Source organism: Hyposmocoma kahamanoa, unplaced genomic scaffold (assembly GCF_003589595.1).
Source record: "Hyposmocoma kahamanoa isolate Upper Pololo Valley unplaced genomic scaffold, ASM358959v1 91, whole genome shotgun sequence".
Classification (NCBI taxonomy): Eukaryota; Metazoa; Arthropoda; class Insecta; order Lepidoptera; family Cosmopterigidae; genus Hyposmocoma; species Hyposmocoma kahamanoa.
This window is the reverse complement of record NW_020654684.1, coordinates 2,647,286-2,665,222: the sequence shown is the minus strand read 5'-3', so window position 1 is coordinate 2,665,222 and position 17,937 is coordinate 2,647,286. Positions and strand designations below refer to the sequence as shown.

The 17,937-nt window shown below is 35.8% G+C and overlaps 1 protein-coding gene across 5 annotated transcripts in view; it reads left to right on the top strand.

The window, feature by feature from the left end:
• The window catches only part of LOC113236327, a 68,620-nt gene that overhangs the window by 30,553 nt on the left and 20,130 nt on the right, over nucleotides 1–17,937 (top strand). For all 5 annotated transcript variants that reach the window (XR_003310938.1, XM_026472344.1, XM_026472342.1 and 2 more), the window contains exon 3: nucleotides 11,838–11,954. Coding sequence is in view for 4 of the 5 variants with exons in the window: in XM_026472344.1 (XP_026328129.1) it covers nucleotides 11,838–11,954 (117 nt within the window). In the remaining variant the exon portion in view is untranslated. The remainder of the gene's footprint in view (nucleotides 1–11,837; nucleotides 11,955–17,937) is intronic.

Genomic DNA, 17,937 nt, shown 5'->3' with positions numbered 1-17,937 from the left:
ACACACACAACAAACACAAAAACAACAACAAACAACAAAACGGTTTCTTTGAATAAACAAATATACGCGATTAAGGTCTGAAAAAATAAATTAATTTCCAATAAACTTTCACTACATAACTCTCTAGAATACCTTCACAATTGAAAAATTAATCAATAGTAAAAAAATAGGAAGAAACTCAACAGCTGGCAATATGCAGAGTTCAAAGTGACAAGCGTACACGTTCAACTAAAAACTCCAAAGTCCGTGGTACCCTCACATGTGACCCAGTCGACAATGGTCTATTTATAATTGACACATTGCGACTATTTTCAAGATGGCCCCTAAATAAATACGAGCGTGTTACGCAAGCGTGACGCGGCGTAGCGTCATCGCTGACATCGGCGCGCGCGCCGCCGTTAAGGCCTGACGACGACGGACTAGCCTTTGACGTGATTTTATTGTCTGTTAAAATTAACCGTAGTAAATGAACGTTATAGTTTATGGAGCTTTAAAAGTCGTACTATTTTGGAATAGTTAATTAAATCTGTATGTGTTATAGTCTCATGCCATTTACGTGGTCTAAAATTTTTTTTACTGTTACGAATTTTAGAGTAACAAGGTAACCATGAATTCCTGAGTTATGTAGAATATGTTGCTTCTTAATTTGGTTCTTTTGGGAATCTGACCTGCTAAGCCTCTCAATAATCTACGTATTGCGTATGAACAGGCCCAGTGAGTTTGGGTATAAATGATAATTTGATAACAGAAAAACGATGAAGCTGAAAAGAGACTGAGACTAGAGAATAGAGAGAGATAAAGAAAAACACGAAAACGTTAAATTAATGGAGAAGGTAAAAGATAAACAAAAATATAGAGAAAAAGATAATGAAAAAAAAAATAGTCTGCAACATATGACGATGATATCACGATGATGACGTGAAAATCTACGTCGTCACCATGATATCATCACGCATGTCATGGATAAAAAATACGAATTGAGAAAAATTGTCTACGCTAGCCTTAATATTAAGATTTATAAAACTAACAGATTGTACGAGAATTTTTACGACGTCGGAGTCTAAATAAAATATGAGTAGGTGAATGCGTCAGGGATTTTATTAAAGCTCTTTTGATTGTAGATAGAATATGAGTCAGCATTGCCAGTTGCTCTTGCCCTTAGAAAATGTGGAACGTAAAATGTAGTATAAGTTCTCTGACGTAAATTACCTTGCATTAAAGATATCGACATGTGATTCTAAAAGATTGAGGATAGTCACTCGTCTCATGTAAATTAAACACAAAGTGGAACATACGGATACAGAAGAACTACGAACGCTACTCAGTGTTAAAATAAATAACAATTTTGATCCAAAAATAGCTCGAAATTTGAAATACCACATTAATTGCGAGTGCCTCTTAGAGTTAATGAAAATCACCGCCCACGAGACGTTCAAAATAATGCCCTGCATCATGTGATGCGATCAGACGCAGGTGCCAAATTTGATATCATGTGTAGTAAACACATACACTTGTTACCGCACATAGATGTAAAAGACAAGAAATTCTCATGGTAAATGCAAGAACAATTGAAGACATGGATCATCCCCTTGATCTATAATCTAACCCCGTTTAGTTTTTGGTTTCGAAAAAATTTACTAGATATCACGCAAAAGCCAGCAATTTGGATACAGGAAAAAATGGTTTGTCAAGGGTGTATATGGTATTATCGAGCGAGTCACGTATGGATATCATCGGAGCGATGAAGTGTGTAAAGAACCAATCCAAGTAGCCAAATAAGTGGTGGCGTGAGATAGAAAAACAAATGGCATTTTGTGATATCAGAGCCCAAGATTCAACGTGTAGGATTCCATTGTCGACCGTGCGCTGAAATAATTTAAAATAGCATTCATAAATTAGACAAATTTATCGTTTTTTTATACAATGGAATGAAAATTGAAAATACAATCTTCTTGTACAACATAAATTATGACGCAAACTTTTTTGAACCGGTAGATCAGTCGTAGACATATTATGTCGCAAATTTAAAGTGTTCGCAATGAAATATTACAATTCACAACAATGTTTGATACTGTTCTATAAATACCAACGCAGGAATGTAGCGTGGCTCTTCACACGTTATCAATTCGTTTTGCAGAGAATGCGGTGAATTCTTGCATACATTTACAAGCACTGCAAGAATGTACAATATGATGTAATGACAAAGCTACCGTAGGGAACGTTTGATGGTTTGGCAGTGTTATATCCGCTCACGCGATACATGCAGCCGTAGACGCATACCACACCTAGAGGTGCCGGTGATGATTTTATACCGATTTATCGGATATCGAAGTTATAACAGGTAAAAGAACTAATATTAATTGCTATTTCGGTAACTACTCTAGCAAACCATAAAGTTTTTAATGCCTGGGTCTGTCATTTAAAAAAAATAAACAACTTCAAAAATACGTCACGACAATCGTGTGTGTTATTGTTTAGGCTGGTGATTTCGGTGTTTATTTATTGAAAACATACCGTAAGTAGCGTTTTTTAAGTTTACCCTGAATGTAAATGTTTATAAACTATACTTTAAGGAGTAATTTCATGGTAAACGTTAGAACCACTCAAACGGAATATTATCATATTTATCCAAGTACACCAAAAATTTCATTAGTGCTTTTTAAGTGCAGGATTTGCGGTGTATTACTGCATTTTATTTGAGATGTTTTTGTTGGTAGTACGGAGGGTATTCATTTAGCAATGCAGAACAATAATTTTTATTTATAAAAACTTGTATTTAAACTGAATCCTTTTCTAATTTGCGAAACCAAATAGCCGCCATTTTGCGGTAGGAGGAGCGCATCGCGTGAGCGGATAAGAATGCCGCCACAATTTCATAGAATAAATGTGGATGGAAAGGTAGACCTCGATGTACGTGTTCCGAACAGATTGGGGATGATCTTAAAAAAGATCTTGTTAAAAGTACCAAGGATAAACGTGTATGAGAGACCGATGTGAAGGAGTTAAAAGAAGTTTATCAGGAGCATAGCAAGTGGCGGTTCATGGTCTTTGTATATTCCAATAAGAGATGACTGGCGTGATCATGTGATCGTATGTTTATGTACTACTCACTCGGTTCTAGGATTCACTAAAAATCTTTAGTCACCTGTGCATACGCCACAGCCGCACATATTTTGACATTTATTCAAATTGAGTTGACTGTTGAAAATTGGATAATGTTTCCTTTTTTTATTTCTTTCTGTATATTTTTGTGTTGTGGCGTTTAATGGTAACCTATCACAAACTCGAATTTATTTTTTTCCGAAATTAACATTTGTTCGAATTTTCATTACACCGAAAACCGAATTATAACTAAACCATTGTTCTTTCAAGATATGTTGGATGTTTTCGCAAAGACACGATTAGGTTCGGTTAGTTAGATTTAAACATGAAATGTCAATGGGTATAAAAGAAAAACAATTTCCGCGACATTCAAACCAACAAGTCAATCTCCGTCACTTTATTATGTGCTCCAAAGCATGTACATAATGTAGTATATAGAGGGAGCAATTAATTTTAATGAATCTAAATTACCGCTATCTGTTTTGACAAATTGCAGCTCGTATGTCACCACCTACTTGTATGCGATCAAATACAGATACGAAATTTGTGATTTATGATCCTTGAATGCCATTGTAGTTGCTGAAACTATAAAGGCAAACGTAAGGCATGCAGAAATAATGGTTTGCAACATATTATAAAAAAATCTATTTACCAAGTTGTATTGAAATCGGTTACCGGAAACTACTTTGCCACCCTTAGAGGTGGAATATTTCCTTCAAATTTAAATGGGACCAATACCGAGATACCCTCTTTCCAACAAAAAAAGAATCATCAAAATCGGTTCACAAATGAGTTATCGCGTAACACACATAGAAAATCTCCTTTTTTGAAGTCGGTTAAAAAGAGTCGTCGTAACAAAAAGCTTGGGTTCTCTAAATAAAAAAAACTTAAAACAAGTTTCTTAAAACAAGTGTAGTGCGTATATTCCGACACGTCCATGGTTTCGTTGATTTACGTTTTTCGTTTAACATTGTCTATCTTTTTAGGTGACCATGGCGCAATACAACCTTTGAGAGTGCTACGATGCGTAGAATATGCTACGCAGAATAGCTTTGTAGCAGTAGAGCTCAGAACTTTAACTATTTCTGCCGCCAAGCAGTAGTGTGAGCATTACTGCGTTCCGGTTTTAAAAGGTAAAGGTGCTGGTGTAATTACAGGCATATGGGATTTGCCAAATTATGTCTCTGAGTGACGGGCGCATTACTTTATGATTTTGAGCTCTGAGTGGCACCGCATCTGTTATGAACAAGCGTGTAACTTACCACTACGCGCACGACATGTTCGTCCCGTCACATGGTATCATAACTAAAAAAAAAGATGTTTGTGGATAAACCTGATTCTTATTAAGGATGGTGTTTAAAAAAGAATGGATCTCGGTTATTGGTTCAATGATAAAATATATTTTATGACGACCTAAACTACTAGTAATTTTGTGGGGAAATGGTGCGCAAGTAGGTCCACTGTTAATCCTACCGAAAAAATGTATAAGAATCATAAAACATTTAAAAAATACCCATAGCTGTAAACCATATTTAGAATAGAATACATTTATTACAAAACACCACAACACAATAATAAATAGTAAAAAATTAAAAGTAAAAAAAAAAATTAAATAAAACAGAACTAAATTAAACTTAAAACAAACTAAATTAAAACAAACAGAAAATGAATAACAAAAAAGAAAACTAAATAAAATTAATTAAAAATAAAATGTTGGCAATAAATAATTATTCGACCATAAAGCTGGTCAACACTATTGCTGTACGAAGTAGATGTTATGTGTGCGGCTGTGGCGTATGTAATAGGATCCACTCAGCTAATGTCACCGCCGGGACAAGGCTGTGACGCTGATTTTCAGTGGACCCTAAAACCGAGTGAGTACCGGACGTGTGTGTCGCGTTTAAACTAAAATAAATTACGTATATATTTCTATAATGTAGTATGGTGTGTTCTCTTATATTTATAAAATACTTAAATAATTCATTTGATACATATATGCAGTGATAAGCATATGCAATGTAATGTCTATTATTTACAACAAACAAAAATGGGACTTATTTAGTTATAAAAGACATCGATTGCGAGATTTGTGTCACGTGGGCGACGCAAGACGAGCGGGTAGGCGCGCGAGAGGGGTCCCCGGCTCACGAGGCACAAAGCGCGGCAACTCCGTCCAGCTCCGTTGTAAGCAAACAGGTTTCGTCCTGTATCGTAGGTACTTACCACGCATAATAGCGTGCAGTCTCCTATGCCATAAAAGGTATGTACCAATATTTAAAACTTCTACCGATTGCAGATTATCATAAATAATTTTAATTGTATAATGAATATTAATTTTAGATAAATTTTAAGAATTTAGAAATATTAACCTTATCAACAATGTACATTCTAGAAAGTGCCAAATTCGTAAGAAAATACCCGAATTATTACACAAAACAGGGGGACCTATCACATCGCTTTCCCACAAAATACCAAAACAAATTAGTCATGCCAACATGGTTATGTCAATTAAAATTTTCAATTGAATACCTGAAACCATCAAATCAGAACAAAATCCGTCATCATTTATAAATAAACTAAAAAACCTGCTAATACAAAAAAACTTATTATACCATTGGTGAATATTTGAATGTTGTATATAAATCTATCTCTCTAATACCTCTATAAACATTCTTTCATGACGTGACATATATAGGCTTTATGTTTTTATACTTAATTATTGACATTTACTATTATTCAACTGGTTTTGACTTACCTTAATTTTTATTATGTTTTTGAAATAATAAAATTACCATAATTTATGAACATTTGTTCGGACTTTTTTTTGTGTTATAATTTATTTTCTTCAAGCATCATTTTGTCCAATTTTGACCATAAATTAATTAATGATTGATGCATTAGTTTTGATAAATTTCATAATAATTGTAGTAATTAATGACAGCTTGTATACGAGATTAATAATTACTTAGTTATTATTATTGTAGTGCCCTTACAGGGTTCGTGTGATTATGTAACACCTCTCTTAATCCACATGACACAATGAATAAATGAATTATGAATTATGACCTCAGTGGCCACAGAATTTGCACTATGGACACTGGATGAGGAGTTCCCAGGTTCGATTCCCGGTAGGACCAATTTAGGAAACGAACTTTTCTAAATTGGTTCTGATCTGGGTGTTCTGGGAATTGCTGGAACTCATAGTTTTAACGCACACACGCACACACTCAACATAAGCCCCGCACTAGGGAAACCCTGTATCGCGGGTGCCATGGACAACCACAAATTACACCCAAACTCACGAGAAAAATAAGTGTAGGCCATACGAATATTTGTCCCGGCCCGGGAATCGAATCCGGGATCTCTGCGTAGTAGTCCGGCATGGTAACCGTTCAGCCACAGAGGCAGGTTCGTACAGGGAATTCCCTAGTTCGAGACCAGGCAATTAGTTAGGTTTTCTGGCACATTATTTCTTTTTTTTCGGCCTCGTCGTTTTTTTAATTATGAAAACACTTTCTTGTAAAATTACTCTACCAGTTTGTTATAATTATTAACACAAAGATCGAAAAGTAAGAAAAAAATCCACGTTAGACGCTATGCCCACGGAGCGAACCAACGGACCCTACTAATTTTTCTTTATGTTTGTTGCTGATCTTTATTTTTGGTTTTTAATGAGTTTTTGCAGTAGCGCCATCTGTGAGAAATCTGTTTCTTCGGTCAAAAAATAATTGAATAAAAACTTGCAAATTACGAAAAAAAACTCAATTTTCAAGTCCCATCAAATAAATCTATTACACCGATTAATTGCGCGTGCGCAGGGCGTGTGTATTAAAGCTAATGTTACAGCGACGCATCGCTGCGCGGGCGCCAGACGTCACGCTTATTTACCGCCGTCTCGTCACCTGCTATACGGAAGCGAAGTTCATTACAGCTTACATGATTTACAATCCATCATCTCGGCATGCCACCTCTTTAACAACCTCTGGGATCACTTAGAAGCGCTTTTTCAAGGACTTCAACAAGGAAATTTTGTACGAGGCTTTTCGAAACATTGTGTGTGTAATGTTTATTATTTTAAAGACAAAAACTAATAAAATGTAAAAGAAAAAAGAAAATGCAACGAAGCAAACATATAAAATTTTAAACAGTAAACTCAATTTGAACTATCAATTGTGTGGCTGCGGTGTATACAAAAGGATCCACTCCGCTAACGCCACAGCCGGGATTAGGAAGTAGCAGTGGACCTTAAAATCGATTATACAAAATGGCCAACAGGTTTTTTTTATAACATCAAGTGACGGGACGAACAAGTCGTGCGCCTGATGGTACGATACACGCCTGTCCGTAATAGTTATAGTGCCACTCAGAGCTTTAAATTGCCAAGATCTCAGCGGCACTACCACAGCGCCTGTCACCCTGAGACATAGTTGACACGTCCCAGGCGCCTGTAATTTCACCAGCACCCTTACCTTTCGAAACCGGAACACAGTTATGTGGCAGTACTACCCTGGACAGCCCTTTCACAAGGAGCTCTACTGCCAGAAAAAGATGCAGGTAGTGTAGTTCATTCTACATACCTTAGCACACGTTCCCTCTTTGGTGCGGCAGCTTCAAAAATGAGAATAGCCATGATGGTCGCCAATCTTCGTAGAGAAGCGGCACACTAAGAAGAAGAAGTTACACGGATTATTGTTTGAGTAGAGATGAGTTCTTGGACCTCCGATCCATCTTACAGAGCAATCAAGATACAAGCAAGTGATTTAGAACCAAATTAATAATCCCACGCGAACGTAAATGGAGCGAGCATAAGAAGATAATCAAGCGTCTATTTATAGCGAAGGGAATGTCGCGAATGTCACACTGACTATTTATAGAGACCCATTACTGTCATTGCGCTCGTCATGTGACGGCCAGATACCTGTGTTCTCCTACGAGCATATAAAGCTGTATAGACGGAGCTACAATGACATCAACGTCATCATTTGGACTTCTTTAAGACAGGGTTCAAGCTAACACTTCAAACATTTTCCAAAGTCTCAGAAACTTCTTCGACACGCAGGTTTAATTACGATGTTTACCTTTACCGTTTGTGAGAGGCCGGAGAGGCATTGTTTCTAAATATTTATCCGAAACGTCCACCTCTTCATCGAGAAGTAACAGTTCTACCACTAACGTAATACCGCCTTTTAAAAATTGTCATACAAAACCGAGTTCTTAGGTTTTCCCGTCTGATTCCCTACAGTGTGTTGATCAGTTGATCCACCGCCAATTTTAAATCCGAACTGACCCCCCTCTAAATTTTGCAACTCCCAAAGGATCCCCTCATTATATTTGTAAGGTAAGTACAGTTAACAGAAAAAGACGTTTTAAAATCAACCAAAAATCAATTTTCATTTATTGGGCAATTGTGATCAAACGTTGTAATTATCATAGACAATCAATTTTTTTTTGTGACAGGACAGGTGTGCATATTCCCATGCGAGTATTGCAAATGACAAGTTACAAAAATCAATTTTAAGTACTATTTAAAATCTAAATTTAGTGTTATAATTATCAAAAGTCAATTATGTTTTTTATGACAGGTCATTAATATTAACATACTGGATTTTATATAACTACTATGAACTTATAAGCAGCCAGCCAAGTTCCATGCAATTCACTTGACGTGGTAAAACTGAATTGCTTAAATTCGTATCATGATGACCTACACAAAGTTGAACGGGAATGACATGCAGCATGATGAGTTTTACTTTTTAAGCGTTCATTATTGTCTCGGGCTGGCTGACATCTAACTAGAGCGAGATAGAACTACATACTAAATCATATGAAAGAAATAGACAGGTGTATATATCCTGGGAGCGCTCAAGCACCATTAACCGATTGTGTTCAAAATGAGAATAATTATACTTTTTTTTATTAATTTTATTACTGATTATACTTATTGCGTTGTTTTGTAATATCAGCAACTTTTCAATGATGCTTTACAATTTGTCGTACGACAAAATTACATGATTGCAATAAAGTAAAATTTGGCACTGTTCAAAAGTTATTTTACGACTTTCGCTAAGCCAATAAAATTATTAAAATGATTAAAATTCCATTTAAAAATTGCGATAACATTGTATGCAAAGATTGGAAACTCGAACTAAAACATTTAAAAACGCTCAATAATTAAATAAAAGTATTTATTTATTGACAATTGGCTATATAGCCTAAAAAGACAGCAAATAATTATGAAACTGAAAATATAACAACACTTAAACGAAATTCCTTAAAAATGTAACAAATCTAAAAAAAGTTAGTCACGGAGTAATTTTGTTTGTACGAATTACGGTCAGAAGTACGACTTAGACAGGCAATCCAACTTACAGGCTTAAATAGGATTGCTCTAAGAGCTCATAGTAGGCCGCCCAGTGGGAAAAAATAATCATATTTGTTCTTGATCCCCTGTGTAGGGGATCCGATGGGAATGGAAAAATAATATAAAATTTATTTATTTATTTAAATTTTATTGCACACAAAGTAGTACAAATGGCGGACTTAATGCCATTAGGCATTCTCTTCCAGACAACAGGAGAGCTGAGTTCAGATTAAATAACAGGAGTGTATAACATGACAAATAAAAACATATAAATAACACACAAAAAATAATCAAAATCTATAAAATATTACGGATCCACCAGGGAATCGATTTTAGGGGATTAGACGGGAATTACTCAGTTCTTAGGTTTTCGCGATTGTCACAACTAAGAAATAAAACTTTTCGGAACGGAAAATTTTTCGGATATTTTTTTGTTTTTTTTTTTTTTTTCAAATAATCCAACGTTTCTGGTCCTTTATAACCCCATGGTCACGGGTGATTGAATGTCATATAAAAGTATATTAAACTGTTCAGTTTATAATTATCCAATTTTAACACATCTATTGGCATAGACGGGGTTAATTCGAAATCGAGTGCGGCTGACGTCTCTAGTTGATGCTATTAGTTGTAAATTTTGCTGTAAATCAAATGCAATTAAGTGTGGAGATGAACTCTAATTACCGTCCTAATTACTGTAAATTTCCACCATTACGTTATAGTAACATGGCAGTTGCAAGTTGTTGAAAATTTACTATACAAGCAGCTGCATTTACTTTTCTATCTCTCTAAAGTCGAGCAGACATAAAAGTGTAGTACCATTCATTAATGTTTTATTTTATTTTGACTTAACTGTGGTACCTTAATGGTTTGACGTACCTTGTAGGCTTGAATCCGGGCTTGCACCTCTGAGTTTTCGGAATATATGTATGTGCAAAATTTTATTTGAAATTTACAAACAATGCAAAGGGCCCTGGCAACACCAGGGCACCACCGATTGTGTAACCTGTTATTTCTGGTTCAGTCGCGGATAATGGCGTTAACGCAATGAATTCAAATCTGCTATAGTGCTATTGTTATTGTTGATTTAGCTATTAACCAATAAACCAAAACAAAATGGCTGCGGCACCAGTCGTATTTAAATTGATTGATATGTAGTTCCTGTTGATATGAAATATGAAAATCGACATAATTCCAATTAGATAAAGCACAAAATCGTAGTTTCAAATGTATGACTTATAACAATAAGATAGCATAGATAACAATAAAATATAAAATGAGAACGAGAACTTTATGTTGTGCAGTGAAAGATTATAATCGTAAGATTTGCAAATCATAGCATTGTCCATGTTTTTCTTTGAATTATACCATATTCTGTATTCGTCGTTTTTGCCCACGATTTTGTACAGAAATGGGTTAAAACCCGGTGCTTTGTGTAAAAACTGGTTAAAACCTGGTTAAATTTCGGGTGGATTGGTCAGGTTTTAACCCACTCCCCACCTCTGGCCATCACTGCATTTATATATGACTGACATCCATAGTTCCACTGTAAAACTGCAAATGATAAACAACTGTAAACATGTGAATTTTGTAAACAGCTGGAAATACTCAACACGTTGCGTTGGATAATGCGACTTTTTAAAGCCGTTGTTCACCGACACCTACCTAGATTTTGAATTTAAAAAATAAAATTTATAGCGAATATACGTTCCTCCAAACACTCCATCCACCTGCTAAGATAACTTCAGGAAAAAATATGTAACGTGCCACCAACCTGTATAATAACTTTCCGAAACTAATTCCCGGGGCACTGCCCAGAACACCCCGACCAGAACTAAATTAGTTCTACTGGAAACCGAATCCGGGACTGGGAGGTCGCCAAAATTAGATTTTATTAAAAAGCTTTCCGATTATCCAAATCTCAAATAACACTAAGTCGTGTGCGATACTATCCATTGTCGATATAAAAAGTTCATCGCAAACCTTTGCGGCATGCGCATGCGCTGCGACCGTTTGTGCGCCACGCAATTGTCTATGAAAACAAGCGTCACATTACAGACGCCGTTTGACGAAGTGGAAGTTTTTTGTATTTGTACTCCAATTCAATGTCAATGGTTCGCTCACTCCCTATGAGCCTGTATATCCTCTCTAACTTCTACATGTCGTTAAAGTAGTTTCTTTGTTTACGAAACAAGTGCTTTCTCATTGTAAATTTAGTCAACGTTTTGATAGTTACATAAATATTTTCGACAACATTTCCTGTGATTGTCGTTCATTGAATTGGCTGTATCCTTACGTTCCAAAGTTGGGTTTGGACTCTGTTCTACCATACCCCGCCAACTTTATAATTGTTAAATGATGTCGTTTGTAATTGCAGAGAACGCGGCGGCGGTGACGACGAAGCCGAAGCGACGCGCATACCTTCTCAAGCGCAAAGCGCTCACCACCGGCTTCTTCGACCAGCGCAGCGGGAAAGACGGCGACAAGGACAAAGGTGAGTTAAAGCACTCCATCTACTGTGTCTTCTTGTCACTTATAAGTATGGAATTTGAAATGAGACCTTGTTATAGCTGAGCAAAGTGCAAGGAGCATTAAAGACGGCCAAACGGCGAAAGATAAGGCCGCTCTAAGTAATGTACAGTCAGCAATGTCCTTTAGACTTTTGAGAACATTAACTCTAGACAGAATAAACAATCACGTGATAGCGGTAAACAATTACATGAGCTGTTTGTCAGGTCGTTAGCAACGCGATGTCGTGAGTAACAGCTGGTGTCTGCCAATAACTCGTCATAGCCTGGTACGAGGAATGCACTTGCACGCTCATTTGTATTGACTTACTAGCACCGTATGTTTCGAAAGTCGAAGAACAGCCGGCATTACAATGTTGACAAAGGAATGTTAGGAGCTAGCTAGCATCTAGGATTAAAGAGATTTATTACATGGCATTTTGCGCAATGTTAACGATGGAATGGCATTTACCTATCGTTCACATTTTGGTACACCAGGAGCTTTCAGATGCTATAGTTATGACTACAATAGCTACAAAAAGTCAGGTCACAAATAATATCTGCACACTGAACATTCATCAAGATTTTCAAATAATCTGTTCCAATATTTTTCTTTTTCCATTTGAATCCGTATTAAATAAAGCAACGTGAAGAAATGCAGGTGCAGGTGTTATAAAACTCACATTTTATAAACACGTAAATCAGAATGATGTATTCATTGCTGGCGCTATCGGTCACCGTTTATTAGCGTGAGACGTAAAACAGAAATGGATAGTGAAGACATCAGACTGGCCATTTTGTGGAAAACATATTAGGTTAGGTTTGGAATTTTAGAATGTTTTTTTTTCAAGATTTAACGGTGATGAAGTAACTACATTAATTTGGGTATTCTATTTTATGAATCACAAACTTCAAAGACTTCTGAAGCAATAGAGCTTTAGATGTCTGGTTCAGGTCAGTTGTAGCCTAGTGGGAAAATGTTCGCTTCTTTTATTAGGTTCGAGTATTGTGGCGGCATAACTTGCCATGTACCAACATGGTACACTCGTCAAAACTTTTCCTTACCAGGGCACGAGAAACCAGAACAGGGGACTACGTGAGAGCATCTTAGTATTTTAGAAGTAGTAGAGCTGCTTGTGAAAGAGCTTGTCCAAGAATGTACTGCCACCGAACCTATTTCTGTCGCCAAGTAATGTGAGCATTACTGCGTTCCGGTTTTGAAGGGTAAGGATGCTTGTGAATTTACAGACTTACCAATTTGATGTCCCAAAAAAAAAAAAAAAAAAAAGGGCGACGGGTGCAAAATTAATCAACGCCCAAAGGGTCGACGTGGCGTATCATATATCCTAGTCCTGGATGTATACAATACAATGCCTTCTTCTCGGTTTTATAAATATTTTATACATTTCTACCACCACTATTTCACTGTGGTGAAGGCGGTTATTTCCCTCATATTTCTACTAACTGACACATTTTGAGGGCGATCCAAATTCATGGTGAAAATTGGCAACATTACCTACCGAATACCTCCCAAACTAGCACGTGGAAACCATACTAGAGGTTAGTGAGAAAAATAAATTTAGCTTCCGATAAAATTTATTCCTGGAATATTTTATTGTATAACGTTGAAAATAGTCGTGTAGATTGACTGAGAAAAACAATTTTATGCGTATAGAACGTTTTTGATCGAATTTTGTTTTGTTATGATTGATTCTGTTAGCAAGGATTTAGGAAGTTTATTTTGCTTAGAAAGTAAGTATGTACATAAAGTTTATTGCCAGGAGATTTACTGTTTATTAACATAATTTTAGAGATGAGAATTTAAACATCTGGGGGAATAACTTGTAAATTTATGTTAGATTCGATTAATAACCTTGTTTATGGATGGACGGCCTGAGAATATTTTTACATTACTTAGCAACCACGTCTCTTCCGAATAAAGGAGTCAAATTAGGCAAACTAATATTTATTACTAATAACTTTCCGGTCTATAAAGCAGGTATTACAAAGTATAGTTATTATATAGCAAGTATTTGGTTATAGAGATCGAAATACCTGAAAGAAATTCCCGCACCGATCCAAAGAACATCAAAGTGTTTGTTTAAACATCAGTCTGCCCAGAAACAATACGAAAGCAGTTACATTCCACATTGATTCGGATCGCCGAAATTCACACGAAAAATATGAATTTGTAAGCGTAGGCGCATGAGACCGAGCCGCGTATACAAACGCTTAAAAATAGTTGGCGAAGTACGCGCTGTACATGAGAACTATCAGTCAACACACGCCGATATATATTGTTCTGCAGCTTTTGTAAAGTATACAATACATTTTTGATGGCTCGATTTCATTGGCATTTTTCTTACTTCTCTTATCACGCCAAAATGATGGACAAGACTGCAACGGCCTAGATTGTTATACAAAAGAATTTTTGCTCTGCTTATGATAATTGCTTTTGTTTTTTCTCAGACAGTGTCCCTTAATTGTTGTTGATTTAGGGATAGCCTTCAGCAATTTTTATATTAACCTTAGGAAGAGGTTTTGTCGTGCCGTCGGTTATGATTTTCAGCATATTACCATCCATTGGATTGACACAGACCAGCTTTCCTATCGTAACTTTCAATTGCTATAACACATAATCACATTCTGTTCCATCTGGTTCCATTTCGATTAAATCATCACAAGTTCTGTCTCTACAAGTAATTTCATCTTGTGTTATGTGTTGAATTTGCATAATACTCACCAGAGCATCTTATCCATGGATATTATTTAGGCCAATTCCAAAGTTGTGAAATATTTATACTTCTTATAATTGTGGAGAATTTTCCGAGAAATGTTTAAGACATAATTTTCTAGTAACATAAACAACGGGATGTAACATTTTTCTAACACTGTGTCATTGTTGTATGTTCGCATTTAGCGCTTTTAAATGGGGTGTTTGACCTTGAATTAGCACGTGCTCTGCGAAACTGTTTCTGAGGGCTAAAGACCTACATCCAGTTCTTGTGACTTTGTGAATTTCGTTTTAAGTATGTCTTGTTATTTCGGACTTATCAACATATGTACAATAAGAATGGGTAGTTATTTAAATGCATCATCATGACCTATATAGGATCCGGACGATTCTTTTAGGGTCGTAATTCGAAGAGTTTAAACTTCGTCGAAATGGTACTTTGAAGTTTTTTTATTGAAGATGCGGAAGCTGTAGGTAACACGCTTCATTATTGCGTAATTGATTCAAATGTTTGTTTTTATATGACGTGTAAGAAACGTGCTACCGCCTTGATTGCTTTTACTCGATTTATAGAAAAACCTTGCCAATTGTTCACTTCAATACAACTTTATGTGTTTTTTTAATGTTTGTTTTGAACTCACGCCAATATCTTCGGGGATTTATGTTTTTTTCTTATCATGACCAAAATTTAGGTTATGTTTATATGTTTCAGGTTAATTCGGTTAAGTGTTCGGTGTTTCCTCAAATTGTTGGCGCCGCTGCTTTTTCAGGGACGTCATTTATAATAGGTGTTGTCAGTAATGCTTTAATTCTATTAACACAAACAAAACTAGCCCAGAGCTGCTCTTAATCTTTGTTACACGTGTTTTCTTTTAGACTTTGTTTGCTATTAATAATAATCGACGGCTGTATTGTGTTCAGTTACATACTGTCATTTTATTTGTAATTCATCTTAAATATATATATCTAATGGATGAGGCAGATTCCCCTCAGTAGCATGAGCAAGAAACAGTAGGAGTTGCACTTTGTAAATACACATTTATCGTATACAATATTTATTTCAAATATCGTGGATCGTAACAACTTAAAAAAGCTAAACCGGTGACTACCATCGGTTTTTCTCATTCAAGTGCGCAAATTCTGTAAATAATCTAAATACTTTATAAAGTTTTTGTTTCTTTTATTGTAACCTAAAGTTATTGTTACTTGGTAAATAATTATGGATTGTAATACCTATTGTATTACAGTTGAATGTTAGAAATATAAAAGGTTTGGCACCGTAACTAAGCAACCAATGGTCTGAAATAATGTAGCAATCCATTCTACATTGATCGTAATCTTTTTTAAAGCAATAGACTTGTTATAGGTTACAAATAAAAAATGTCCTTTTCCGTACATATGCATTTTGAAGCTGAAAAATGTGTTTCAACTGAAATTTTGGAAAGAAATGGAAAGGTTAATCTCGACATTCATATCGTTAAGGACGTTCTTAAAAAGCCAGGCTAACGTAATGCTAAACTGTGCATGGGACATGTATACCATTGTGAAGATTCTCGATTGTTGCCTAGGGTACGCCAGACGTAGTCAAAGTCAAAGGATCATTTGTGCCATAGATAAAATAAATTTATATTTGAAATTGTAATTTTTTAACCTACTGCTCGTTCACTACGATGACTTCCCTGAGAAGGATGCGCAAGAAACTCTAAGGATGGCTCTTTTCAAATAAACTTAAATGCTATGGAATACATTTTGGATCAAATTTGTGAGAAATCTAGTCAACCCATGTCATCTTTCCATACATCTTTATCTAACACGTAGTCTTGAGTTTTGTAATATGACTTTTCAATTAAAATACTTTTAATGTAAGTTTTAAACTTAGAAAATGATAATTTTAATTTATGCTCCGGAATCTTATTGTAAAAGCGTATACAGTTTCCCATAAAAGAATCATTTACCTTAGTTAAACGAAATCGTGGTACAAGTTTGGACTCAGTTCTAATGGTACCATTAGGATATAGAAGGTTAATAATATTGGGAATACGAGTCGTACCTCATTGCAAGGAGCCTCTTTTCATACATCCCAGATATATAGAGGTAGTCGTGAGAGACAAATTGGAGACAGGGGTGAGAGATTTTCAAAAATATTCAAGTTATCATCTCATTTATACGAAGCAAAAGCGCTACTACTCGGGCCCTACTCGTTATTAAAAGCGCAGAAAATAATTGCATGCCGTCGGTCCGTTTGTCTGCCGGTCGCGTCATCATCATATTAAATAGAGTTTATCACCCGTTACTCGACTCACAGACGAGATAGGGATGCCAATTTCCGAAAACTTTTTTAAAGACCCTTCATATGAAATGCTTCCATAAAGCAGAGTCCAAGAGTCCACTGTCCTTGAAGCGGGAAAGACTAGACTGGATAGCACCGCTCGGTGTGAGGATGAGACGGTGTTACAGGAATCATTCCCGCAAAGAATTTACAACAGTCGATGCAATTCAACAAAAGCGACCTGAACTAAAATAGTTGTTTTTTTAACTTATGACACAGCTGTTCTCAGAGTGTACTAAATTGTACTGTAAATAACATACCGAGAGAGCTAGAATAATCACATAGCAACATTGGGCCAATACACTTTTTGGCTTTGATCTAATGTAATGATGAAATGAGTAATGATAAATTACATTATTTACAGCTCATTAACTTTTGATTGTGAAATTTATTTCCTCCGTAAATTCGATGACACTAAGGTCATGTACCTTAATGTCATCGAATTTTAATTTACAAATCATAAGTTGTTTTCTGTTTCCATTTTTTTTAACATTCTGATGTAGCTAATTAAACAGATTTGCAATTGTCTACCACGATACACAATGCTTTCCATAAATGAGCTATGAATGTCGAAGTCATAATTTTCTTTTCAACCTTGACCTTTTTGTAATATAACGGTAGACGCAGCTGTCCATCAGTTTAATTTCGCCTTTATCTTCATAATCACGTACTTACTGAGAACTACTCGCCTGATAGTTATGGAGAGAAGCAATCGTTGGAGAATTGTTGACTTCGTCCGAAATGTCTTGATGATTGAATCAAAACACTCCAACTACCTCAACTTTACCATAGAACACAGTTCTAAATTTAGTTAGCTCTATTTCAGCTTCACGTACAGTGATTGAAACTATAAAACGCTTCGTAAAGATTCTGTTCACAAATTCATCGATTGATGACCCTGCAAATA